The 23,387-nt window shown below is 36.5% G+C and overlaps 1 protein-coding gene across 1 annotated transcript in view; it reads right to left on the reverse strand.

Annotated features, from left to right (window-relative positions):
• Positions 1–15,929, reverse strand: part of COPB1 (coat protein complex I subunit beta 1) — a 64,704-nt gene extending 48,775 nt beyond the window's left edge. The window contains exons 1-8 of the mRNA XM_077114067.1: positions 15,777–15,929; positions 14,898–15,045; positions 11,024–11,253; positions 10,417–10,586; positions 8,269–8,383; positions 6,940–7,032; positions 3,221–3,358; positions 1,854–1,973 (exon numbers count right to left, since the gene is read on the reverse strand). Coding sequence (XP_076970182.1) covers positions 1,854–1,973; positions 3,221–3,358; positions 6,940–7,032; positions 8,269–8,383; positions 10,417–10,586; positions 11,024–11,253; positions 14,898–14,988 — 957 coding nt within the window. The 5' untranslated portion in view covers positions 14,989–15,045; positions 15,777–15,929. The remainder of the gene's footprint in view (positions 1–1,853; positions 1,974–3,220; positions 3,359–6,939; positions 7,033–8,268; positions 8,384–10,416; positions 10,587–11,023; positions 11,254–14,897; positions 15,046–15,776) is intronic.
• Between the last annotated feature and the right edge of the window lie 7,458 nt (positions 15,930–23,387).

The following is a 23,387-nucleotide window of genomic DNA, read 5'->3' on the forward strand; positions in this document are numbered from 1 at the left end:
TTTCTATTCCCAAGGAAAAACTTAAAAGTAGAATGGAGGGTTCCATCTGCATCACCCCGATACTTTAATCCATCATAAAACAACTAGTGGTGGAATACACAGATATTTAGTATCCCTTGATGTAATGCAATATGAAATATATACTATCACATAAGATGTATTCGAGGTAAAATGTTTACCTTGATCCTACCAAGCTTTAGATTCAACGTACAATTTATAAGAGAATAGAGGTACAAGCTAAATGACAGCACAAGGAGATAACCAGACATATCCAGAAGAAGGGGCCTGTTCCAGTCACTTCAGTAAGTCCATGTCACAATAAAAGATACTGTTAAAACTGAAGAGACTTAAGGCACATAAAAACCAAACAGGCTGTGTGGTCATGAATTGGACAAGCCACCTACAAATGGGCGTTTTTGGGACAACTGAGAAAACCTGAATCTGGACTTGGTGGTAGTAGATAATATGAAGAATTTATAACAATTTTGTTAATTGTGATGTTATTTTGACTCTGGAGGAAAATGTAATATTTTAAAGATGTATAAGAAAAAAGCTATGGCAGATAAATATATTAAAATTCAGCAAAAAAAAAATTCAAAACTGAAGCTCAGTTTTTCTGTGCTATCTTTTCTAACATACATTTCTCCCTGTTTTTTTTTTTTTCCGTTTTCAGTTGCTTTTGTCTTCCTAGGAGGTAAGTAAACCAATCAGACACAGATTCTGTGCTTCTGAGATAGTGCTGAAGCCTGATGACATACATGGCAGAGAATGATTCCACCATTGAAGGTGCATGTGACAGAATCTGTTTCCATTTGTCCCTATCTTCTATTTCCAACCCTGGACAGTGACAACATTTTAAACCAGCAACCAGAATTCTTTTCAAGTTTAACCGTTTTCTCAGTTTCTATGAATTCATTATCTGTCCTAACTGAACTACCACAAACAGTGTGAAGACTTTCAGCATCTACACTTCTCACCAAGAAAGCTACTCATCACTATTGGCATTTACTACGGTTCTCATCTAATGTGCATTTTCTGACTGTATAGATTTGTTAAGTAATTAACAATAAATTAGAAATCTAAATAAAAAAAATCAGCAAAACTAATTTACTAACGTTTTACCTCTTGAAAAGTTTACTTAAAAATTTCAAATGGATCAAAAAGTTCTAAAACTTGTAAGAATGACAACTCCTGTACACTCATCACCTACATTCATTGTTAATATTTTGCCATGTTTGTTTTATCATACTCTCTGTACTCTTAAACATTTCAGTGTGTATCTCCCAAGAATAAGGATAATTCCTCACATAACCAAAATATAGTTATCAAATTCAAAGAATCTAGCATTTATAACCACACTGTTAAGTAATATACTGTTTATATTCACATTTCTCTATTGTTACAGTAATGTCCTTTAAAGAAATTTCTTGTCAATCTACCCAGGATTCAATACAGTTGTCATGAGGTTTCATTTATTTATTCTTAATGCTGATTACTTTCTAGAAATTGATGATCTTTTATTTTCAATCAATGGATATAATTATTTTCCAAAAAATAGAAATTGTATTTAAATAATAGCAATATATATATATCACTATCGCTAAGAATACCCAGAACAGTACAAAAATATAACAGATAAAAAACAACATACTAATTCAGTTTAGAAATGTTTTTCTTTATGGCAAAGATAATACCCCAAAAGGTTATGGTGATTCAAGACTTATACCTTAGTGACCAAAATTTAAGCTGCCCAGTATCCAAGCAGTCAAGTTAAACAAAATGGCAATGCTTGCGAACGATCTCCATTTGGAAAATAGTTTACTTAGGATCATTCTCTTTCAGACAACACTTACCTGTAATACTCTTTCATGAGCAGGATGCTCTTTTAATTCTATCAATCGATCCAGAACTATGAGCTTTACATTGTTGTCACTCTCCTTAATAATTAAATCAATGTAACACTGAGCAGCAGCCTATATATACATATATAAAAAGAAATATATATTAAGACTACACTCGTAAAAAAAAAACCCCCCAAGAAGCCAACATACACTCACTAACCCCTACTAAACTTTATGCACTTTACCCAGAGGAATGTGTTCTCTCTTCTTTCAATTCTAACAAGCATTAAAAAGGGAAAAATAGTAATTTAATAGTGGGGAAACCCAGCAGACAGCACTTTACAAGTGATCACGGTTAAGAGCACCTGTTACAAGATATATCAATATCAAGTATTTCCTGATATGATACACTAAGCAAGACACATTATGTCTGTGGTATTCTTCCCCAAAGTGCCAGACATCAATCTAAGCATAAGAAAATACCAAACAAAACCAAATGGAAGGATATTTCATAAAATAACTGACCAGTACTCTTCTACGTATTAACATCATGAAAAATAAGGAAAATTGGAAGAACTATCATAAACTGGAAAAGAATAAGGATACATGATAACTAAAATGGGGTCCTAAATTGGATACTGCACCACAAAGAGGATGTCAGAGGGAAATTTGATGAAATTCAAATAAAATCTGTAGTTAATAGTATCACTCCAATGTTAATTTCTTAATATGCCAATTATACAGAGATTTATATTAGGGGAAGCTAGGTAGAGGATATATGGGAACTCTGACCTATTTTTACAACATTTCTTAAGTCTAAAATTATTTCAAACTAAAAAGTTAATTTTTTTTAAAGTATTGGTGGATAAAGCAGTAAATTCTCCCATTTACATAAGTTGGCTTTCTAGACCAACTTATTCTCTGAACATATTTGGGATTCCTGATGCAATCTAGATAAAATAAACTAAGGAAGAGAAGGATGATATTTCATTATTGAAAACAATCACTAGGACCTTTTTAGTAACCATCACTTAGGATCTAGAAATCGTTTTTCCAGATCTAGTTTTAATAAAATTTAAGTATGTGGAGAGACCTCAAAATACCAGTATTATTCTCTAGATGTCTTCTCTCACATATATATAGGAAGGAAAGAAAGAGGAAGGAAGGAAGGGAACAAAGAAGGGGAGGGAGGGAAAGAGAAAAGGAGGGAGGATGGACAGACTATGTAAGGAAGCAAATAATTTTATAAAATTTGTAGTTGTTCCTTCTATGTCATGTAACACAATGCAATCAGAAAGTGAACTGCAATGTCACTAAATCCTAAGTGAAAAGACTGTATGTCTATCATTTACTTTGGACCCAAAAGAAATAAGCAGTACCTTGATTGCAGTTGGTGCACTAGAGAGTGTCACTAATGTTCCAGCAGCTTCATATTTTACAGCAGGGCTAGATGACTGTAATAAGTTATAGATGCAGCGAATGAAACGAGCTCTCTCTGATGGATTAGCATGACAGACCTGAAAAAGAGAACATTTAAATTTCAACTGACTTCAGGGACATTTGCTTTCAAAATGAAAATTTTACTAATATCAGTTTATGGAATGCTGGTTTTCTTAATTTGAGAGCTAAGAATATTCTTATTCAAGGCCTTAAAAGATGTGTTCAATGTACAGTGAGACACTGTGACACAACACTGGTAATTTCAAAAAGAAATAGGATTTACTTACAATACTTGTTATAGCTACTCATTCATTTATTCACTCCTAACTTATTTATACATTCCCTCCTTCAAAAAAGATTTTCAGACACCTTGCAATACTGTACACAGGTAACATAGAAAAAGAAAAATGTAAAACAACAAAAGCAAGGGCAGTAACACAGTAACTAAGTACACTAATATGGGTACTATGACAGGATATTGAATTTGGTCCTAAATTTCTTAGATGATAGGTCAGAAAAGGGAAACATGATAGGCTACATAAATCTAATAGTTGATAAAAGGAAAATACTAGTTCTCCTAGCAGGAAAGATAACCTTTTTTTCCCAAGTGCTACTTCCAATTTTTTAGGACCATACTTAGTATTGGAGAGGCAACTAAACTTTTTATCCCATTCTAAATGCATACTTATACCTGTGAGGCAAATACCCCTTATTATTTTTTCTTTTCAGGTTAGCATTTATATTAGATTTTCCTAAATTATATACAGTCATATCTCTATTACTTGGCCCTATAAGAAATGGCAAAGGGAGTTCTGCAGGTTGAAAGAAAAGGATATTAAACAATTTACTGAAGTCTCATGAACAACTAAAGATCTCCATAAAGATAATGACATGGGTAAATATAATGCCAGTACTATTGTATTTTGGTTTGTAACTCCACTTTTTGCTTTCTACAAGATCCAAAAGACAAACATACAAAATGTAGCAATAAATCAGTGGTTTTGGACTCATAATAAACATGATTTGTGACAAGAACTACATAAAGGTGGGGGAATGGAGGGGTACAATTTTTGTACATTAATGAATTAAGGTGGTATTAAAACAAACAAAATGTTAAAGATTTAGGATGTTAAATTTAAGCCCCATGGTAACCACGAAGAAAATAGAGAACATACAAAGTCACAGAGAAAGAAAGTAGAGGACAAGTTACCAGGGGTAGAGGGCAAGGGCAATGGGGAGTTAAATCAAAATGAATATAGGGTTTCTGTCCAGAGTCAAGAGAAAGTTTTAATAATGGATGGTTGGGAGTATACTGCAACATTGTAAATGTGCTTAATGCCACTAAATAGTATGCTTGCAAGGGGTGGGGATGGGAAGAGTCATGTTCCCACAATGTAAAAAAAAAGAGAGAGAAACTAAAGATACGATGACAATTAAATGCAATACCATATACTGGATGGAACCTAAGAATGGAGGAGAAAAGACCCGAAAGGAGATTATTGGGACATAAGAAAAAATTAGAACATAGAATGTAAGCTTCATATCAACGCTAAATTTCTTGAACTTGATAGGTGCACCTAAGGTGATTATATAAGTATCTTTGTTTGTATGAAATGTACATGGAAGTATTATGTGCTTAAAGGAGTATGATCTGTGTAATTTGCTCTCAAAAGTTCTGAAGATATATTGACAGACAGACAGACGGATAGAGAAATAGATATGGCAAAGGTGGTAACAAGTTAAAATTGGTGGATTTGAATATCTGAAGCGCTCTGCATAGGGTTAGTTCTATTTTTGCAACCATCTTTAAGTTTGAAATTATTTCAAAATAAAAAGTTAAAAAGAAGATCTCTACTACCTGGGCATGACTGAAAGTTATTCACTCTTACTATAACCTGGCTCCTACTAGACAATGAAGTCACTGGATGGCAGAGCATTTCAACTTTTAAGACCTTCAGTGGCATCCCTAACACCATATACATGAAATAAAAGGAAGAACTTTGTTTACTGTCCAGGTTTCATTTCAAATGTCAATTCTAAATGATAAGAATCCAGTTTCGAGAGGGTCGCTTTCCTTCAACAACAGAATGCTGTGATCTGTTAGCCGTACCTGCCTTGAGTGTTCTCTACATACTCTCCTATTTAATAAATCCATTTCTGATCTATCTTTTTCAGCCTCCAATGGTATCAATAGCAAAATCAGATACTACTGCATCTTTTAACAGAACATTAAAATGCAATCAATTTTTTCTAAGGACATAACACGAAAATGTTGTCAATTAAGAACTTCACTTAAAATTAAAATCTCTTTGAAATGCTGGTGATTGGTGGGGGTGGGTGGGGGGTATGATATGTATGAATTTTTTTCTGTTTTCTTTTTATTTTTTTCTGAATAGATGCAAATGTTCCAAGAAATGATGATGATGATGAATATGCAACTATGTGATGATATTGTGAATTACTGATTATATATGTAGAACAGAATGATTAAAAGTTAGAATGTTTGCGTTTGTTTGGTGTTTTTTGATATTTTAAAAAGAATTTAAAAATTAATAAAAAAACATTAAAATATCTTAGCTGGTTGCAGATTTCCTGTTAGCCAATGACTGAAAACTCATATTAACATTTTTAAATTTTGTCTACTCTCTTTTATAAACAGCATAAAAGTATTTGAGGCTTTTTTGTTTGGTTTTAGATTTCCAGAGCAGTTTGGTGTACACTCAAGAAAATCTTGAATTTTACCCTTAAAGCTAATTCTTAATCTATCTGTGATGTGCAACACACACTGATTGTTTTACAGTTGTACTGGGTCAAGTCAAAGATTTTTTTTTTAATTCTACTATTTTAGGTTTTTACTTCTACCTGCTCTAAGGTACTAGAGACTAAAAGAAACATCGATAAAATGATTCAGCAACATACTCAACTGTTAAACCCTACCTTCTCTGTACAACTCTACCCTCAATTTTGATCTTTCTCTCACTCTTCAGGGGTATGTGGGCTATGCCCATTTTAACTTCTTCATGTTGGAAGGGACTGTTGATAATAAGGGATAGGGGGATGGCACTAGCTGATGTTGTAGAAAGGTTGACTCCTCTGTATGTCAGGACTTACCTGTCCAGAGACCCAACCGGAGGTTGAGGGTTTCTGGGAAGTTACTGTTGTGCATGGAACCCTTGTAGAATCTTATATAATACCCAAGGAATTCTTCAGGATTCGCAAGAATGGTTTTGGTTGGGGTTTGGCAAGTTATGATAGGTAGCAATGTTCAACTGAAGCTTGCATTAAGAGTGACCTCTAGGGTAGTTTCTCAACTATATTTGAACTCTTTCAGCCACTGGCACCTTATTTGTTACACTATTTTCCCTCTTTTTGTCAGGATGGCATTGTTGATCCCACAGTGCTTGGGCCAGACAAGCCACAGATTTTTATAGAATTTTTCATAATGGTTTAGAAAGGATGGAAGTAAGTACTTGGAAAGCACAATAAACCAAAAGAAAAACAACAAAACAAAATCCTTTAATGGACCACGCAGCAGAATATTCTTATACTAAAACATATTATTCTAGTAATTAACTAAGCTTACAGAAGAGGCATGTGACTAGTGAATTTTGTCTTAAACTTTCAAAATTATTTACCTATCACAGGGTATCATTCTTACCTTATAAATGAGTTCAACAATAACCAACTGAAGAATGTCTCCAAATGTTTGAACCTGATCAATACAAGTACTTAGGTAATCCAAAGCTCTGTCCTAAAAAAAAAATTAGAAATATATTTATTATACTCCATCTTCATTCAATAAAAGGACTTAAGATACAGCTTAAAAAATACACAACTAAATATAAACCAAATAAGGAAATCAAGAAAAAGAAAAAACAACTGAAGTAAAAAAAGAAAGCAAGAACGAGGTTAACAAAATGTGAGATACAAAGTCAAACAAATTTTCTAGAAATGAGTCACAGATCTGGATCTGAATTTTCTAGGAGCTAACTCAAAAGAGAAAAACACTGTATTATATGATACAGGGTATTTATACAATTAAAAACAAAACAAAACAGGTGCTTTGGAGTATGGTTATTCCTCTTACTAAGACCTAAAAGAAAAATTTAATATGAGTTCTTATAAACCAGACCCTGTGATAGGGAGAACTATGGCCTTGACATCTCCACAGCAAAAATGTCATCAAATTTTATTGTACTGTTTCTTATTATATGCTCTATTGTAGGTCAACAGTATAACACCAAAGTACAGTTCATTCTTCTAAAAGAGAACAAAACCGTGTAGTTCAAAGTAAACAACTTTCTCATTATCTTGTTCACAAAAATAAAATGACAGTATCTAGATTTCAGAAGAATGGAGAGACTATATATTTTTCAGTCTTCATATCTATTTCCCATATTTTAATAAATAATAGTCAAAATTTCAAGATCAAATGCCATACCAAAGTATGCAGAATTGCTGCTAACCAAAAGCAGATTCATGCACTTTAACTATCAGCAGAGCTGAATGGGAAGCTGACAGGTACTTAAAAAATGTGAAGAGCATAATAAGGACATAATTGAAGGTTACACTACCCCACTTCCACAGACGTGGCTAAGGATAAACCCCTATGCAAAGCTACTATTTTTCTCTATTAAACAATTTTACATCTATACCTATATAAGAAAAAACAGGCAAAGTAACAAAGTAGGATGTCCTAGAATATGGTCATTATAATTTTAATCCTGAAAAACTGTAAGGTGGCTTTTATTAAAGCCTCTTCAATGTTTACGAAAAAAAATGAATACATATATTAGTGATATTTCAAAGAAGGTATAAAAAAATACTTTATTTTTACACAAATTAAGTTCAAAGTCTAAAAAAAAATCAAAATAAAATACACAAATCATGTGCAATAAACAAAATTACTGACTAAACCACTAAGAACATGTCTAGGCCTATGTAATAAGTTTAATTCACATAAAAGTAATTTTTAAAAGTACTTCACCTGATCTGCATGAATTAGCATCATAAATGCATTCCTTTTGCAACTTGCATCCTTCTCATTCACCAGAAAATCATGTATTAGTTCAGGAGCATCAGGTATAAGATGTTCAAAATTTCTTGAAAGAAAACAGGTAATATACATATTTAATAAAAATCTACTTTGCTTATCTTAGTAAATTTCTGGACAATACCAAAATTAAACTTGAACAAACTTTAATACTATCAATTACTCTACCTTTTGAAACTTTAAATCAATTAGAGTTGCCAGCAGAAATCACAATCTTACACTTTTACCTATTAAATTACCAGATATTTTTTTAATTCAATAAAGAAATAACTGATTTATTCAACAATTATCTCTAATAGTTGTCTTTCATATATCTTTTTTTTTTTGGTTGCACGGTCTGGGAATCAAAGCCAGGTCTCCCACATGAAAGGCAAGCATTCTACCAGTGAACCACCCGTGCACCCCCATATACTTTTGAATGTAATACTGATATTCATGACAGCCCCAGGTACTAAAAGATCCTTCCATTAATGACTACCAGAGAAAAAATATACTCCCTTGACTTTTATTAGTTGTACACTATATTTATTTACTTACAATTTACTTTTGATTTTAGAAATTTAAAAATATTTGTAGTGCACAGAATAACAAACACCAGCTTAATAAAAAACCATCACCTAAGGGCGGGCAACGGCAGCTGAGTGGCAGAATTCTCACTTGCCATGCCAGAAACCGAGTTTGATTCCTGGAGCCTGTCCATGCAAAGAAAAAAAAAACCATCACCTAGCTTCAAGAATTACTAACTCATAACCAATTTTGTTTCATCTATACCCTTCCTCCTATATATATACATATATATATATATATTTTTGTATGCTGTATGGCCAGGTCACATTTCATTCTTTTTCCATGCGAATATCCTGTTATCAGAGCAGTTTGTTAAATTTTTGTTTGTTTGTTTGTTTGGTTTTGGGGGCAGTGCATGGGGCCTAGAGCTGAACCTGGATATCCCTCATAGCGGGCAAGAATTTTACCACTAAACTAACCCCCACTTCGCCCCACCATTTTTTTTTTTTTTGGCATGGGCAGGCTCTGGGAATCAAACCCAGGTCTCTGGCATGGCAGGTGAGAATTCTGCCACTGAGCCACTGCTGCGCCACCTACATTATTTTGAAGGAAATCCCAAACCACCTATATTATTTTGAAGGAAATCCCAAACAGCTTATCACTTCATCTATAAATATAGCAGTATGTTTCTGTAAAATAAAGGAACTTTTAAACAAATCACAGAACCATTATCAATATAGTTTAAATTCTGAAATTTGTACAGTTTATATGGTCACTTTCAAAGAACTCAACTGCATTATTAAACAAAATAATATTTTCTCTGATGTAATAAAATCTAACAAACAGTAAGATAACTGAAATTATGTATCAATCAACTAATATACTGAAATACAAAGATGTTATTAAAAATTATATCCTCCTTTTAAATGGTTTGACACCAATGACTGTAAAAAAAACAGGCATTCCAGCCTCACCTGTTTCTTTTATTTATTTATTTTTTTTACTAGAGGAAGGTGTAGTTTTACAGAAAATCAGGTATAAAATACAGAATTCTCATATACCAACTGGTCCTTTGAATTGTTCTTAAAGTCCCAAATCTTCAGCTTTCAAAGAATATGAACCAGTTGAAAACTGTAACCTTCCTATTAAAAAGGTCCCTCCTCAAGGCCTCTAAGGGTAAAAAAGACATGACGATCGTTCCACAAAAAAAGAAGTCTAAAACAGTGACAAAAACTTAAAGTCTACAAGGGCTAAGGAAGTCAATAAATGAATTGAGCTGGGGTGATGCAATTGAGAATAACAGGGACTGCTGTCAACTGAAATGTGTACAACCTGTTTAAAGGGAGTTACTGTCACTCAGCTCCAGGAGATGACTGTCATGCAGAAACTAAGACCCAATGTTGAGCTAAATGTTTTGACTTTTCAATATTGAGGAATGAAAGAAAATATATTCCACAGATCAAACAAAATATATCTACAAGCTAAACACAGTCTGCATGCAAAGGCTTTGGAATCTAGTCTAGAAGACTGAACAGTCTTCATAAAGCTAAGCCAAAGGAGTAAATCTTTATTTACCTATAAATAGTATAGATGGCCAAAACAGCATTTCTTCTAACATAGCTGTGTCGATGTTCCAAACAAGCACGGATAGCTGGCATTAAAGGTTCTAGCAATTCTGCTTCTTTCAATTTACAAAGAAAACGAAGAGTAGATCCTCGAATAAACTCATTAGGATGCTGAAGATCCTAATACAAAAATTTATACATGAAATACTGAATGTCAGCTTTTTACAAAAGAAAAAAATCCACTACTTTTAAATGCAAAAATTTTCAATGAAAAAAAATCAGAAAGTAGGTTTGAGGAAAAAGACCTATATTATCAGTTTCCAACAGATTCTTCTTAATTAAACAAAATTTTATCTGTATCATCAATGTCTTACATTCTATATGCATTAAGTTTTTAATTAATAACACATATAAAAATGCATAGAAAATGTCCAAAGTAACAAAACTTTTTACAAGAACTCTTTATAACTTTTGTATACAGAAATTCTAAAATAATTTCAACATATCTAAACTTACATTTTATTTGTTTTAAAAATTAAAACAGCCCATTCTACCAATTTTAATATTACTTAAAATCAAAGCAATATTCAGAAATAATAATACACTGATTGGTTTACCTTCCTATATGCATCACATACAAGGATCATTTCATGTAAAAGTCTTCCATCTGGAGTTGTTTTAGGAACAATTTCCCAAAATACCAAAAGTAATTTTTTGATGGTATGATCCTGAAGAGGTAGCACAAAACGAATGATGGTCATCAGAAGTCCAGGAAGTTTTTCACCATTGAGAATCATGATGATTACTTTCTTCAAAGCTTCAGTCTTTGACTTCACATCTCCTTTTTCTAATTTCAAAAAAAAAAGTACAATCCCCATTTTGAAAGAAAATTCCTCAGATAATTTAAAAAGTAGTTAACAAAATAAAACATTTTCTCACTTTGTTAGTAGCTGGCAATGGTAATCATGGTACTAACCCAAGTGACATCGGTTTCTCTTCCTGGTTCTGCCATGAACAAGCTGTATATCTCTGCATAACTCATTTATCTTTGAGCCCCAGATTCTCTACATACAACACAAAGATAATGGTTTATACCTCTGGTCCCTAACTAATGGGCCACAGAGTTAATACAGAGTCCATGAATGTATAGGTATACCAAATAATGTGTGAAACACACATGCAGCTATTTTTCAAAATGTATATAGATACTGTTATGATAAGTGCTTCTAAATTCAAAGTAGTTTTTGTCAGTGTATTTTTTTCAGAGTCACAGCCACTACTGGGGGAAACAGTGACACAGGAACAGGACCCTCATACTCAAAAAGATTAGGAACTAATAAATTAGATGAATTCTAAATTTCATCATATTTCTACAAACTATAAAACTTTAGACCTTTTCCTAAGAAATTGTCTGAAAAATTGGAAGAAAATTAAAATGTTTGACATTACTAACTATTATTTAGAATTGAGGAAACATTTGAGATGCTAATTTACTGCTATTCAGCATGAAAATAAGCAATATAAAGTATTTTATGCAAAACAACCCACAATTTCACATCATTAACACTGTTGCATACTGAAGAATATATGGCAGTAAAAATCTTTTTGATCCAAAATTCAAAGGCAGAAATATAAGAAACAAACACAGTTGCTACTACAATTATTTAGATCATAAAAATAGTATCTGGGGGGGAAGACAAAAAGGGACAAGAGTCTTTGATAATCTTTTTTTTTTTTTTTAAAGAGAAAGGGAGGAAGGGAAGGAAAGACAGAGAGAAGGAAGGAAGGATGGAAGGAAGGAAGGGAGGAAGAAAGGGAGACATCTTTAAACATTTTCTTGTTTTATTATATTTTGTTTGTTTGTTTGTTTCTTACATGGGCTGGGGCCGGGAATCGAACCGGGGTCCTCCGGCATAGCAGGCAAGCACTCTTGCCCGCTGAGCCACCGCGGCCCGCCCAAGAGTCTTTGATAATCTTGAGAGTTATCATGAATTAAAAAACAGAACTAGAACTAATAGACAAAAGTTACTATAAAAGTAGATTTGGGCTCAAACACGACAAAGAAATGCCCAATAATTAGAGCTAATTGGCTGTTAAATAACTGGTTACCTTAAGATGTAAAGAATTCCCTGTTGCCAAAGTTTCTATTCACCATTAGAGATTGTGAATGATCACACGGTAGGATTACAGGAAGGATTTAAGCTTCAGAAGAATTATACTAGGTAAAATCAAAAGTTCTTTCCAGCACCCAAAGGCTATCTATATACCTACTACTAGTTGGATGATATTTTCACATATTGCAGAATAGAGACCACCTTCAGATATCTGGATTGAAAATATAGTGAAGGTTACTGACAATGTATTCCCTAGCCAACATTTTTATTTTAATATAGGCTAACTTCTCATGCATCTTCCCCTGCTTCACTCTCCTGTCACTAAAAAAATAATTAGTGCGTACACTATCAAAACAAGAAATAAATGCAACAAGATGAAGTAAATATCCATCTAGGCAAATTTTCCATTTTTAAGTCAGTGAGAATGACAAAAACAAAGTATCAGGAGAACTAACAGTGGCGAAAGCAATAACTAAGAAAATAAGAAAAATAAGGCAAAGTTCCAAGTAGTTAAAGTCATATTCAATGAGCTTACACAGGCTTTCCCTCTCTTTGTTCCAAAGCTCCCTTTCTAAATAATTTTTAAAAAAAAACAGAGAGAGATAATTTTCTAAATATTTGATGACATAAAGGACACAAATTTCAAAAAGCATAAAAATTTTTTAACACTAAAACAATTTAGAAGTTTTAAAAATAAATTTAATGGTCAATTTGCCAAAAAATAAAAAATTGACACCACTTATATTTCAAACCCTCACCCCACTTTCCATTTTATCCCCAACAATTCAAATTGAGGTGAAAGGAAGGATGCTTCTTTCCACATCTTCAAAATTTCCAAAACTTTTTCTTTCTGTGAACACTATCAAAAAATGGAAAATCTCAAGTACTAATCGAATTCACCAAAATACACTAAATACTTCCTACTCCAAGGAATGTACAGTTATTGGACCTCACAACTACTCTCTGAAGGGAAAGAAAAGAAAATAGTTAAAGCACTTCAATATTTCACCTAACAAAAACTATCTGCTGGGCGGTGGCTCAGTGGCAGTATTCTCGCCTGCTATGCCAGAGATCCGGGTTTGATTGCCGGAGACTGCCCATGCCAAAAAAATATACATATATCTGGTTACTTAAAACTGAAAAATAGCTCTTAAACTTTTTCTCATCTCAATTATTCTGAGATGAGCAAAAAAAAAAATACACAAAATTTGAGACTACTTGTTTATTTATTGGTGGGGGGAAGGTAGTTTAGACAGCTGGAATTAAAGAAAAAGTATTGTTCCAGTTAAGGACTGAGTTCCTTCTTTAACTTCCCAGCTACAACCATAAGCATTTTTGAAGTCTAATATGAACTTTTAAATTATAAGAAGAAGAACAGTATTGAGAATTTATTCACTAGTTTACATTCCATTCTACTATCTTACCTGAATGTTAAAAAAAAAAAAAGACGACTATATACGTGGCCTTTGCATAAAATGTTATCAGTTTAAATGTCATAAAAGAGAGTTGCTTTTCCCTTCTCTAATAATTGATTCCAACGGAAATCTAATACAAAGTACCCAAAAATCAGGAGATATTCCATTACTGCTGATTAAGAGGTGGGGAACAGGCAAGTAAAATGTTAAGTTTCTTTCCAAACTGCAAACTGCCTTCTGAAAGATACTTTTAAGTTCTGAAATATTAATTTCACGCTACTCTATTTTAAACATTAGTTACAGGTTAAGTTAAAGTTATGGTAATAGTTCAAATAACAAGGCTCATTACTTTGGAAAGTGCAAAGTGCATTACTTTCTAAGAGGTGTTTTTTCAACAGTCACAAACACACAATATATAGTTTCAAAATTCAAGTTAAATTTTTTCTTGTTTTTATCTTTGCAAAAAATGTTTTCAAAATGAAGAACTCAAACCTTTCCGGAAAACACATTTTTATTCCTGTGTTGACTTCATTTGTTCACCTAAGAACAAAGTCCTTTTCATTTTATAATCCACATAATATGAAGTTAACTTCCCAAAGAAAGTAAGACATTCAAATACACATCCTCAATCTGCTACCCACAGAGAACTCTCAGTTCATTTAAGCATAACACATTTAACTTCACAAACCATTATGCAGAAGGATACCTAACAACTAAACGATAACATTTTCATTTAGTTTTACTAAGCAAATTGAAATGTTCTACTTCCAAAGCCCAATATCTCAAGTCTAAAGGTAACAAGTTTTCACTTTAATAAGACAGAAGGTCTACTGAAGAGACCCTAGAAAGAAATATTTAGACAAAAAGTAAGTCTTTCCAGTGGAAGTTGAAATCCTAATGAGTTTTTGTTTTCATATTTTAGCTTTTTACCGTTTCGTTTTCAAAATATTATTAAAGTTTACCTAGATCGTTTTTTAAGCTAATTTCCGATGGTGGCTCTGAATCCATAGGCACGTTAATTAACGTATAGCACACGTTCTCAGCAGCCGTCATGGTTTCCGATTATAATCAACCCAATAAAAGATTTAAGGTTGACAGACGCCAGAAAATCTAGAAAAAATAAATACAAGATATCATTACATGTTAAGCACACACAAACCAGTAACTACTGTGACCTTTACTGTCTAAAGTTCATTCGCTTGGGCATAATGGTTTGAAAATATTAGGAGGGGAGGGTCAATCTCTATTGGGTCTCTATGAAAATAAATCATAATGTAATATAAAACAAGTTAGCCCCAGGTTAAGGGATATTATTTATCCCCTATCGCATCCTCGTACCCCGCCCAGGGTTTGAGAATGCTGTACTATACAATTAAAGTCCACAAAACAGTGACAGCCCTCAGCTCCACCCCACAAATCTTTAACATAACATACAATCCGAACTGCTCAAGTTGATGAGACCCTTTGCATGAACACTTTGCCAAAATCTTAAAGCGCTTTTATCCCGTCCATTGGGCTCTCAATTCTGCGTCCGTCAGTCAGTCCCTCAATCGGTGCGCTGCACGCCCCCCACCCCATCCCCAGCCCGGTTTCCTCCCGTAATGCCAGTACGGGCCTGAAAGGGCGAATCCAGGGATCCTGGAAGGGAGACGACCCCTGGCCAGCATGCAGGCCGGTGTGGGGCTTCGGGCCGAGAACTCCCCAGCCCCCCTGTTCCCTTTCGCCAGGCCCCGACACCAGCGGCCTAGTCACCCCCTTCGCATCTCTCAGCTAGAAAGCTAGTTCCACAGACTCTACGTTGCCCGCCATGCCTCTGGGATTGGGGGCTAGTGGCCCGCTACCTGGCTCCGAGGGGCAGCGGCTCGGACAACGGCAGGACGGTCTATTCCGGCTCCAAACAGCGGCTGCAGCGGGCCTAGAGTCCCAGGCTGACGTGGAAGGGGAGGGGAAAACGACCGAGACCTGCAGCTATCTAGTGTCTACGGCAAGTCAGAGAGGCCATGCCGTCTCCGTTCTGCGGTTGCGCGCCGCCAATTATATCGTTTACTTCTCCGGTCCGCTGTTGGTTTTAGCCGCAAAGGAAAGTAGAAACACATAAAGTTTTCCCTGCAGGCCAAGCGCTGAAGTCAGCGCTGTGGTTCCTCACACGCCACTTAGAAATCGTTCCCTTTTCCAGGAACTAGAACAGCCGTGGGGAGGAAACGCGTAGAGAGGGGAGACTTACTTTATGGCTGTTGGGTCCAGAGGAAGCACTGGACTGAGAGCTGGAAGCCCGGGATTGTTTTCTAGTTCACCCACGAATTAAGAAAGTAATTGATTACTGTTTGGGAAGGTAATTTCTGTATTTGTAATAAGGAACGCTGTATTATCTGCTAGATCTTTTTCAGTTCCTAACATCTTCAGTTGTTTGATCTCGCCTTCTTTGCAGTTCGGCGAGAGTAGCTTAAATATCAAAGTCCGAGTCGCACCGGTATGATTTCTGCTCTTTATTTAGTAATGCTTCCGTTTGTGATTCTGAGCATCCAGGAAATTAAAATTATTTTATGGTCAAAGGGAATCGACAGTAACTGTTTTAAAAGTGTTTTATCTTCCCCACAAAACTAATTGCTACAGATACAATTAAACAATCTCTTTTTGCCTGTCTGTGATCCCCTACCCCCACAAAAGAAGGTTTCCTGGCCGATTATTAATAACCAAATATTTGAAGAATTGAGCAAATCCTTGTGGATGCAAGGAAACACTGAGTTCGCTATGTGCCCTTGTAGGTGAGAGAGGAACCCTGACTATGTTTACCATGTGCCTTTCCAGATGAGAGAGAAACTCTGACTGCGTTCACCATGTGCCTTCTCACTTGAGAGAGAAATCCTGAACCAAGATATCTTTTCCTGGATGCCTTTGATTGGACATTTCTATAAGTTTGCTTTAATTGAGACATTTTCTTGGCCTTAGAACTGTAAACTACCAATTTATTACATTCCCCTTTTTAAAAGCCATTCCATTTCTGGTATATTGCATTTCAGCAGCTAGCAAACTAGAACATCCAAAGTATACAATCAGTGGTTCACAGTATCATACCATAGTTGTGTATTCATCACCATGATCATTTTTGAACATTTACTTCACTCCAGAAAAAGAAATAAAAAGGAAAAAAAATCATACATCCCATACCACTTACCCTCCCTCTCATTGACCACTAGTATCTCAATCTAACCAATTTTTTTACCCATTCCCTCCCCATATTTATTTTTGTCCTTATTGTTTTACTCATCTGTCCATACCCTGATTAAAAGGAGCATCAGACACAAGGTTTTCATAATCACGCAGTCATATTGTAAATGCTATATAGTTATACAATCTTCTTCAAGAATCAAGGCCACCTTCCAGGTCAAGATGGCGGCTTTAACAACGTGCACGTTTTAGTTCGTCCTCCAGAACAACTACTAAATAAGCAGAAACAGTACAGAACAGTTCCTGGGGCCACGTCAGTGACCAAACACACAGCGTACCCCAGTCTGGACCAGCTGGACCAGCTGCGAGTACCCCCCAGAACCGTGAGTTCCCAAAGCTGCGGTGGCCAGCGCCCCTCCCCCACAGGCCGCTTCCCAGAGGGGAAAGGAAAGGACTTTACCAGCAGCAGGGACTGGGCACAATCAAACGCCAATTGTGAAAATAATTAACAAATTCTGACTACTAAAAATAGGCCCCCAGCTTAGGTGAACCTGATCAAAGTGGAGGTTGCTCATTTTTGCCCCGGTGCCAAAGGGGGAGTACTGACAGAAAAAGGGGAGGGGGGAAAAAAAGGAAGGAAACAGGTTTTTGTGGCTGTGTATCTACAAAGGCTTGACTGCCTCTGGATACAGTGATAGGCCTTTTCAGGCTGCAACTGCCCAAGGCATAGGCAGAAGTGAGCTCTTTTGGGGGCTTGTCTGGAGGCTGTGCCTTCCCCAGAGGAAGGGTGAAGTCCAGCTCAGGTGGAATCCATCCATCAAGGAATTCAGACACCAGGGCTCGGTAATGTGAAGCCATTAAAACCAGCCTACAACCTCTCCTCTGTCTCCACCACGCCATCAGCAGGGAGAATGTGCCAAAGTTAAAGGTACTGCATCATCTTATGCTGGTGGGGCCTGCAATCAGACAAGCGCCACACACAGGGCAGGATAAGAAAAACAGAGTCCAGAGACTTCACAGGAAAGTCTTTCAACCTGCTGGGTCTCACCCTCAGGGAAAACTGACGCAGGTGACTCTTTCCTCCTGATAGGAGGTCAGTTTGGTCTGGGAAAATCTGGCTGGGGTATATAATATCCAAGTAGACCCTCCTAAGTGTGTGTGGGGGGAAGGCACCACACAAGCAGGGCAAGAAACAAGAAAACAAGAACTGAAAAATTCTCCTCTGTTAAACAAAACTTAAGCTAAAGGTCCAGATAAAGCTGAACGGAATGTCAAAGAACAGACAACAAATTCATCCAGCAAGAAAACCCTAGATAAAAGAAGTGAAAGCAATCTCCAGAATAAACTGATTAAGGTAATTAAATGCCTAGACACCAGCAAAAAATAACAAATCACACTAGGAAAATTGAAGATATGGCCCAGTCAAAGGAACAAACCAACAATTCAAATGACATACAGGAGCTGAAACAATTAATTCAGAATGTACGAACAGACATGGAAAACCTCATCAAAAACCGAATCAATGAACTGAGGGAGGATATAAAGAAGGCAAGGAAAGAACAAAAAGAAGAAACTGAAAGTCTGAGAAAACAAATCACAGAACTTATGGGAATGAAAGACACAGTAGAAGAGATGAAAAAAACAATGGAAACCTACAATGGTAGATTTCGAGAGACAGAACATAGGGTTTCTAAACTGGAGGACGGAACATCTGAAATATGACAAGAAACAGAAGCTATAGGGAAAAAAATGAAAAAATATGAGCAGGGACTCAGGGAATTGAAAGACAATATGAAGCGCAAGAATATATGTGTTATGGGTGTCCCAGAAGGAGAAGAGAAGGGAAAAGGAGGAAAAAAACTAATGGAGGAAATAATCACTGAAAATTTCCCAACTCTTATGAAAGGCTTAAAATTACAGATCCAAGAAGTGCAGCGTACCCCAAAGAGAATAGATCCAAATAGACATACTCCAAGATATTTAATAATCAGAATGTCAGAGGTCAAAGAGAAAGAGAGGATCTTGAAAGCAGCAAGAGAAAAGCAAGCCATCACATACAAGGGAAGCCCAATAAGACTATGCGCAGATCTCTCAGCAGAAACCATGGAGGCGAGAAGGCAGTGGGATAATATATTTAAATTATTAAAAGAGAAAAACTGCCAACCAAGAATTCTATATCCAGCAAAATTGTCCTTCAAAAATGAGGGAGAAATTAAAACATTTTCAGACAAAAAATCACTGAGAGAATTTGTTACCAAGAGACCAGCTCTGCAAGAAATACTAAAGGGAACACTAGAGACAGATGCAAAGACAGAAGAGAGAGATGTGGAGAAGAGTGTAGAAAGGAAGACTATGAGTAAAGGTAAAAAGAAGGAAAATTAGATATGACATATCAAACCCAGAAGGCAAAATAGTAGAAGAAAGTACCACCCATGCAGTAATAACACTGAATGTTAATGGATTAAACTCTCCCATCAAAAGACATAGTCTGACAGAATGGATTAAAAAACAGGACCAACCTATATGCTGTCTCTACTCAAAGGACACGAGGCAAGGACACAAATGGACATTTACACACCAATGTTTATAGCAGCATTATTAACAATTACCAAGAGATGGAAACAGCCAAAATGTCCATCAACACACAGTTGACTAAACAAACTGTGACATTTACATAAGATGGAATATTATGCAGCTTTAAGACAGAATAAAGTTATGAAGTATGTAACAACATGAATGGACCTTAAGGACATTATGCTGAGTGTGATTAGCCAGAAAGAAAAGGACAAATACTGTATGGTCTCACTGATATGAATTGACATTAGTGAATAAACTTGGAATATTTCCTTGGTAATAGAGACCATCAGGAGATAGAAATAGGGTGAGATATTGGGTAATTGGAGCTGAAGGGATACAGATTGTGCAACAGGACTGAATATAAAAACTCAGAAATGGACAGCACAATATTACCTAACTGTAATGTAATTATGTTAAAACACTGAGTGAAGCTGCATGTGAGAATGATAGAGGGAGGAGGGCTGGGGACATAAATGAAATCAGAAAGAAAGATAGATGGTAAAGATCAAGATGGTATAATCTAGGAATACCTAGAGTGTATAATAGTAGTGAAATGTATAATGAACAAATTTAAAAAATGTATTTGCATGAGGAAGAACAAAGGAGTGTCATTATTGCAGGGTGCTGAAAATAGATGATAATTAATACTTTAAAATGTCACCTTATGTGTGAGACTAAAGCAAAAAATGTTTATTTGTTACAAAATTTAGATTTTGACTAGAGCATTTCCTAATATAACTCATGTAGATAGTTTGATTGAATGTCATAAGCACTTGGAATCTCAGGTAGGACATGAGATTTTGTTGGTTTGTCCAGAATGATGCCCCAATGAATCCCAGAGTGATTTGATCAGTGACTGGAAAAGTATTTGCAAGTCCCCTTCGGGGAATGGTGAGAGTGGGGGGAAATTCAACTTCCCCAAGTTGAATTCTTGATATTCTCACAAGCAGTGTGGACAACAAAAGCTATAGGCTGAGCCCCCAGGCTTGGGGTTTGTTCATATGAAACTTAACCCCACAAAGGATAGGTCAAGCCTACTTAAAATTTAGGCCTAAGTCACCCCCAAGAGAGCCTCTTTTGTTGCTCAGATGTGGCCTCCCTCTCCAGCCAACATGACGAGCAGTCTCACCACCCTCCCCCTCTCTGCATGGGACATGACTCCCAGGGATGTGGACCTTCCTGGCAACATGGGTGTCATGGTTAGGGACAGGTGTCAACTTGGCCAAGTTGTGGTACCTGTTCATCTGATTGGGCAAGCGCTGGCCTGTCTGTTGCAATGAGGACATTTCATAGGATTAGGTCATGATCACGTCAGCTACATCCACAGCTGATTCCATTTGTAATCAGCCAAAGGGGAGTGTCTTCTGCAATTAGTGATGCTAAATCCAATCATGGGAAGCCTTTTAAGGAGGACTCAGAGGAGACAGGTTGCATTCCTGCTTTGGCTGGTGAGCCTCTCCTGTGGAGTTCGTCCAGGCCATCCATTGGAGTCATCAGCTTCGCAGCCTGCCCTGTGGATTTTGGACTCTGCGTTCCTACGGTCACGTGAGACACTTTCATAAATTTTATATTTGCAAGTGTTCCCTGTTGGTTCTGTTTCTCTAGAGAACCCTAACTAATACATCTTGGTACCGGGAGTGGTTCTTAAGGAACAGAATCTTAAAATGGGTTTTTATGAATGGTTTTCTACTCTGACTGGGCTCAGAGACACTAAGGACTCTGATTCCCGTAATCAGAATGACACTCCCAATCCATGGACTGAGTTGGCAAAGGAGATAGTCAAAATATCATCATTTGATTCTCCTAATGCTTCGCTTGTACGAAGCCAGACTCTGGGGGATAATGTTTTTGACACCTTTACAGAGTTTTGTAGGAATAAGAGTTATAGAGATGTTGGTTGGTTGTTGTTAGATACACTGTCTACATTAAAGGCTGAAAGGGATGGGCTTAAGGCTTCAAACAAGAAGCTTAAGTGCCGTCTGAAAGATGTAGAGGTTTCTATGAGTATCCTGAAGGAAAATTTTATTTCCTGTAGCCGTAGACTTGAGATCTCTGAAAATCAGACTCAGAATCTTATTGTTAGAGTAGCAACTTTACAATGTAAACTGAAATCTCAGTCTTGCATGGTGTCTGCCGTTAAAGTGAGGGCATTGATTGGAAAGGAGTGGGACCCTGAAAAATGGGATGGTGACATATGGATTGATAATGATGTTGGGGGTGAGGTTGAAACCCTAGACCATGCTGAGCCTTCTTTAGATAACCCTGTAATAGTCTGCCCTGAGGACATAGCCGCCCCACCTCCAGCTTGCCTTGAGGAATTGGCCACCCAACCTCCTCCTGAAGGGATTAGCCCTAGAGTTATTAATCCTGTTTCACCAGATGAAACTACAAATGAAAGCCCTGAAGCAAATGGCTTGGAAGATATTTCTAATTCTTTTCATGACCCACCCCCACCACCCCTCATTTCTTCTAGACCTATAACTAGACTAAAGTCCCAACAGGCCCCTAAAGGTGAGGTACAAAGTATCACACATGAGGAGGTATGTTATACTCCAAAAGAACTGTGTGAGTTTTCCAATTTATATAGACAGAAATCAGGGGAATATGTGTGGCAATGGATCTTAAGAGTGTGGGATAATGGTGGGAGGAATATAAGGCTGGATCAGGCTGAATTTATTGATATGGGCCCACTAAGCAGAGATTCTGCATTCAATGTTATAGCTCGAGCAGTTAGAAAAGGTGTTAACAGCTTGTTTGGGTGGTTGGTTGAAACATGGATCAAAAGGTGGCCAACATTACCTGAGGTTGAAATGCCAGAACTGCCCTGGTATAATGTAGATGAGGGGATCCAGAGGCTTAGAGAGATTGGGATGTTAGAGTGGATTTATCATGCAAAGCCTGCTCTTACACCCCAGGAATGTCCAGAGGATGCACCTTTTACCAGAACAGTGAGAAATAAATTTGTGAGACTAGCACCATCATCCTCAAGAGCTCTGTGGTTGCACTTCTCTGTAGGTCAGATATTACTGTAGGAACTGCTGTCACTGAGCTGGAATCCTTAAACACAATGGGGATGACAGGATCCCGAGTTGGCAGAAGCCAGGTGGCAGCACTTAATCACCAAAGACAAGGTAGACGTGGGTATTATAATAGACAACAAACTCAAAGGAGGCATCAAAATTATATGACACGCAGAGATTTGTGGCATTGGCTAGTAAATCATGGGGTGCCTAGAAATACAATAGAAGGGCAGCCTACTAAATTCTTGTTGGAGCTGTATAAACAAAAGAGTTCTAGGTCAAGGGAACAGAAGTCTAACCTGAATTACAAAAACACAGAATCACGGCCCCTTAACCAATTTCCAGACTTGAAACAGTTTACAGACCCTGAGCCCCTTGAATGAAGGGGAGGCCAGGTCCCTATGGGGAAGAAACCTGTTACACTGCCACAAATTTATACTGTTAACCTTCCTCTAAGTCTTCCCCAAGGAGACTGACGGCCTTTTACCAGGGTAACTGTGCATTGGGGAAAAGGAAATGATCAGATATTTCGGGGATTATTAGCCACTGGTTCAGAAGTGACATTAATTCCAGGGGACCCAAAACGTCACTCTGGACCACCAGTCAGAGTGGGGGCTTATGGAGGCCAGGTGATCAATGGAGTTTTAGCTCAGGTCCCCATCCTGTAGTTATTTCCCCAGTTCCAGA

The sequence above is a fragment of the Tamandua tetradactyla genome, chromosome 8, assembly GCF_023851605.1.
Source record: "Tamandua tetradactyla isolate mTamTet1 chromosome 8, mTamTet1.pri, whole genome shotgun sequence".
Taxonomy (NCBI): domain Eukaryota; kingdom Metazoa; phylum Chordata; class Mammalia; order Pilosa; family Myrmecophagidae; genus Tamandua; species Tamandua tetradactyla.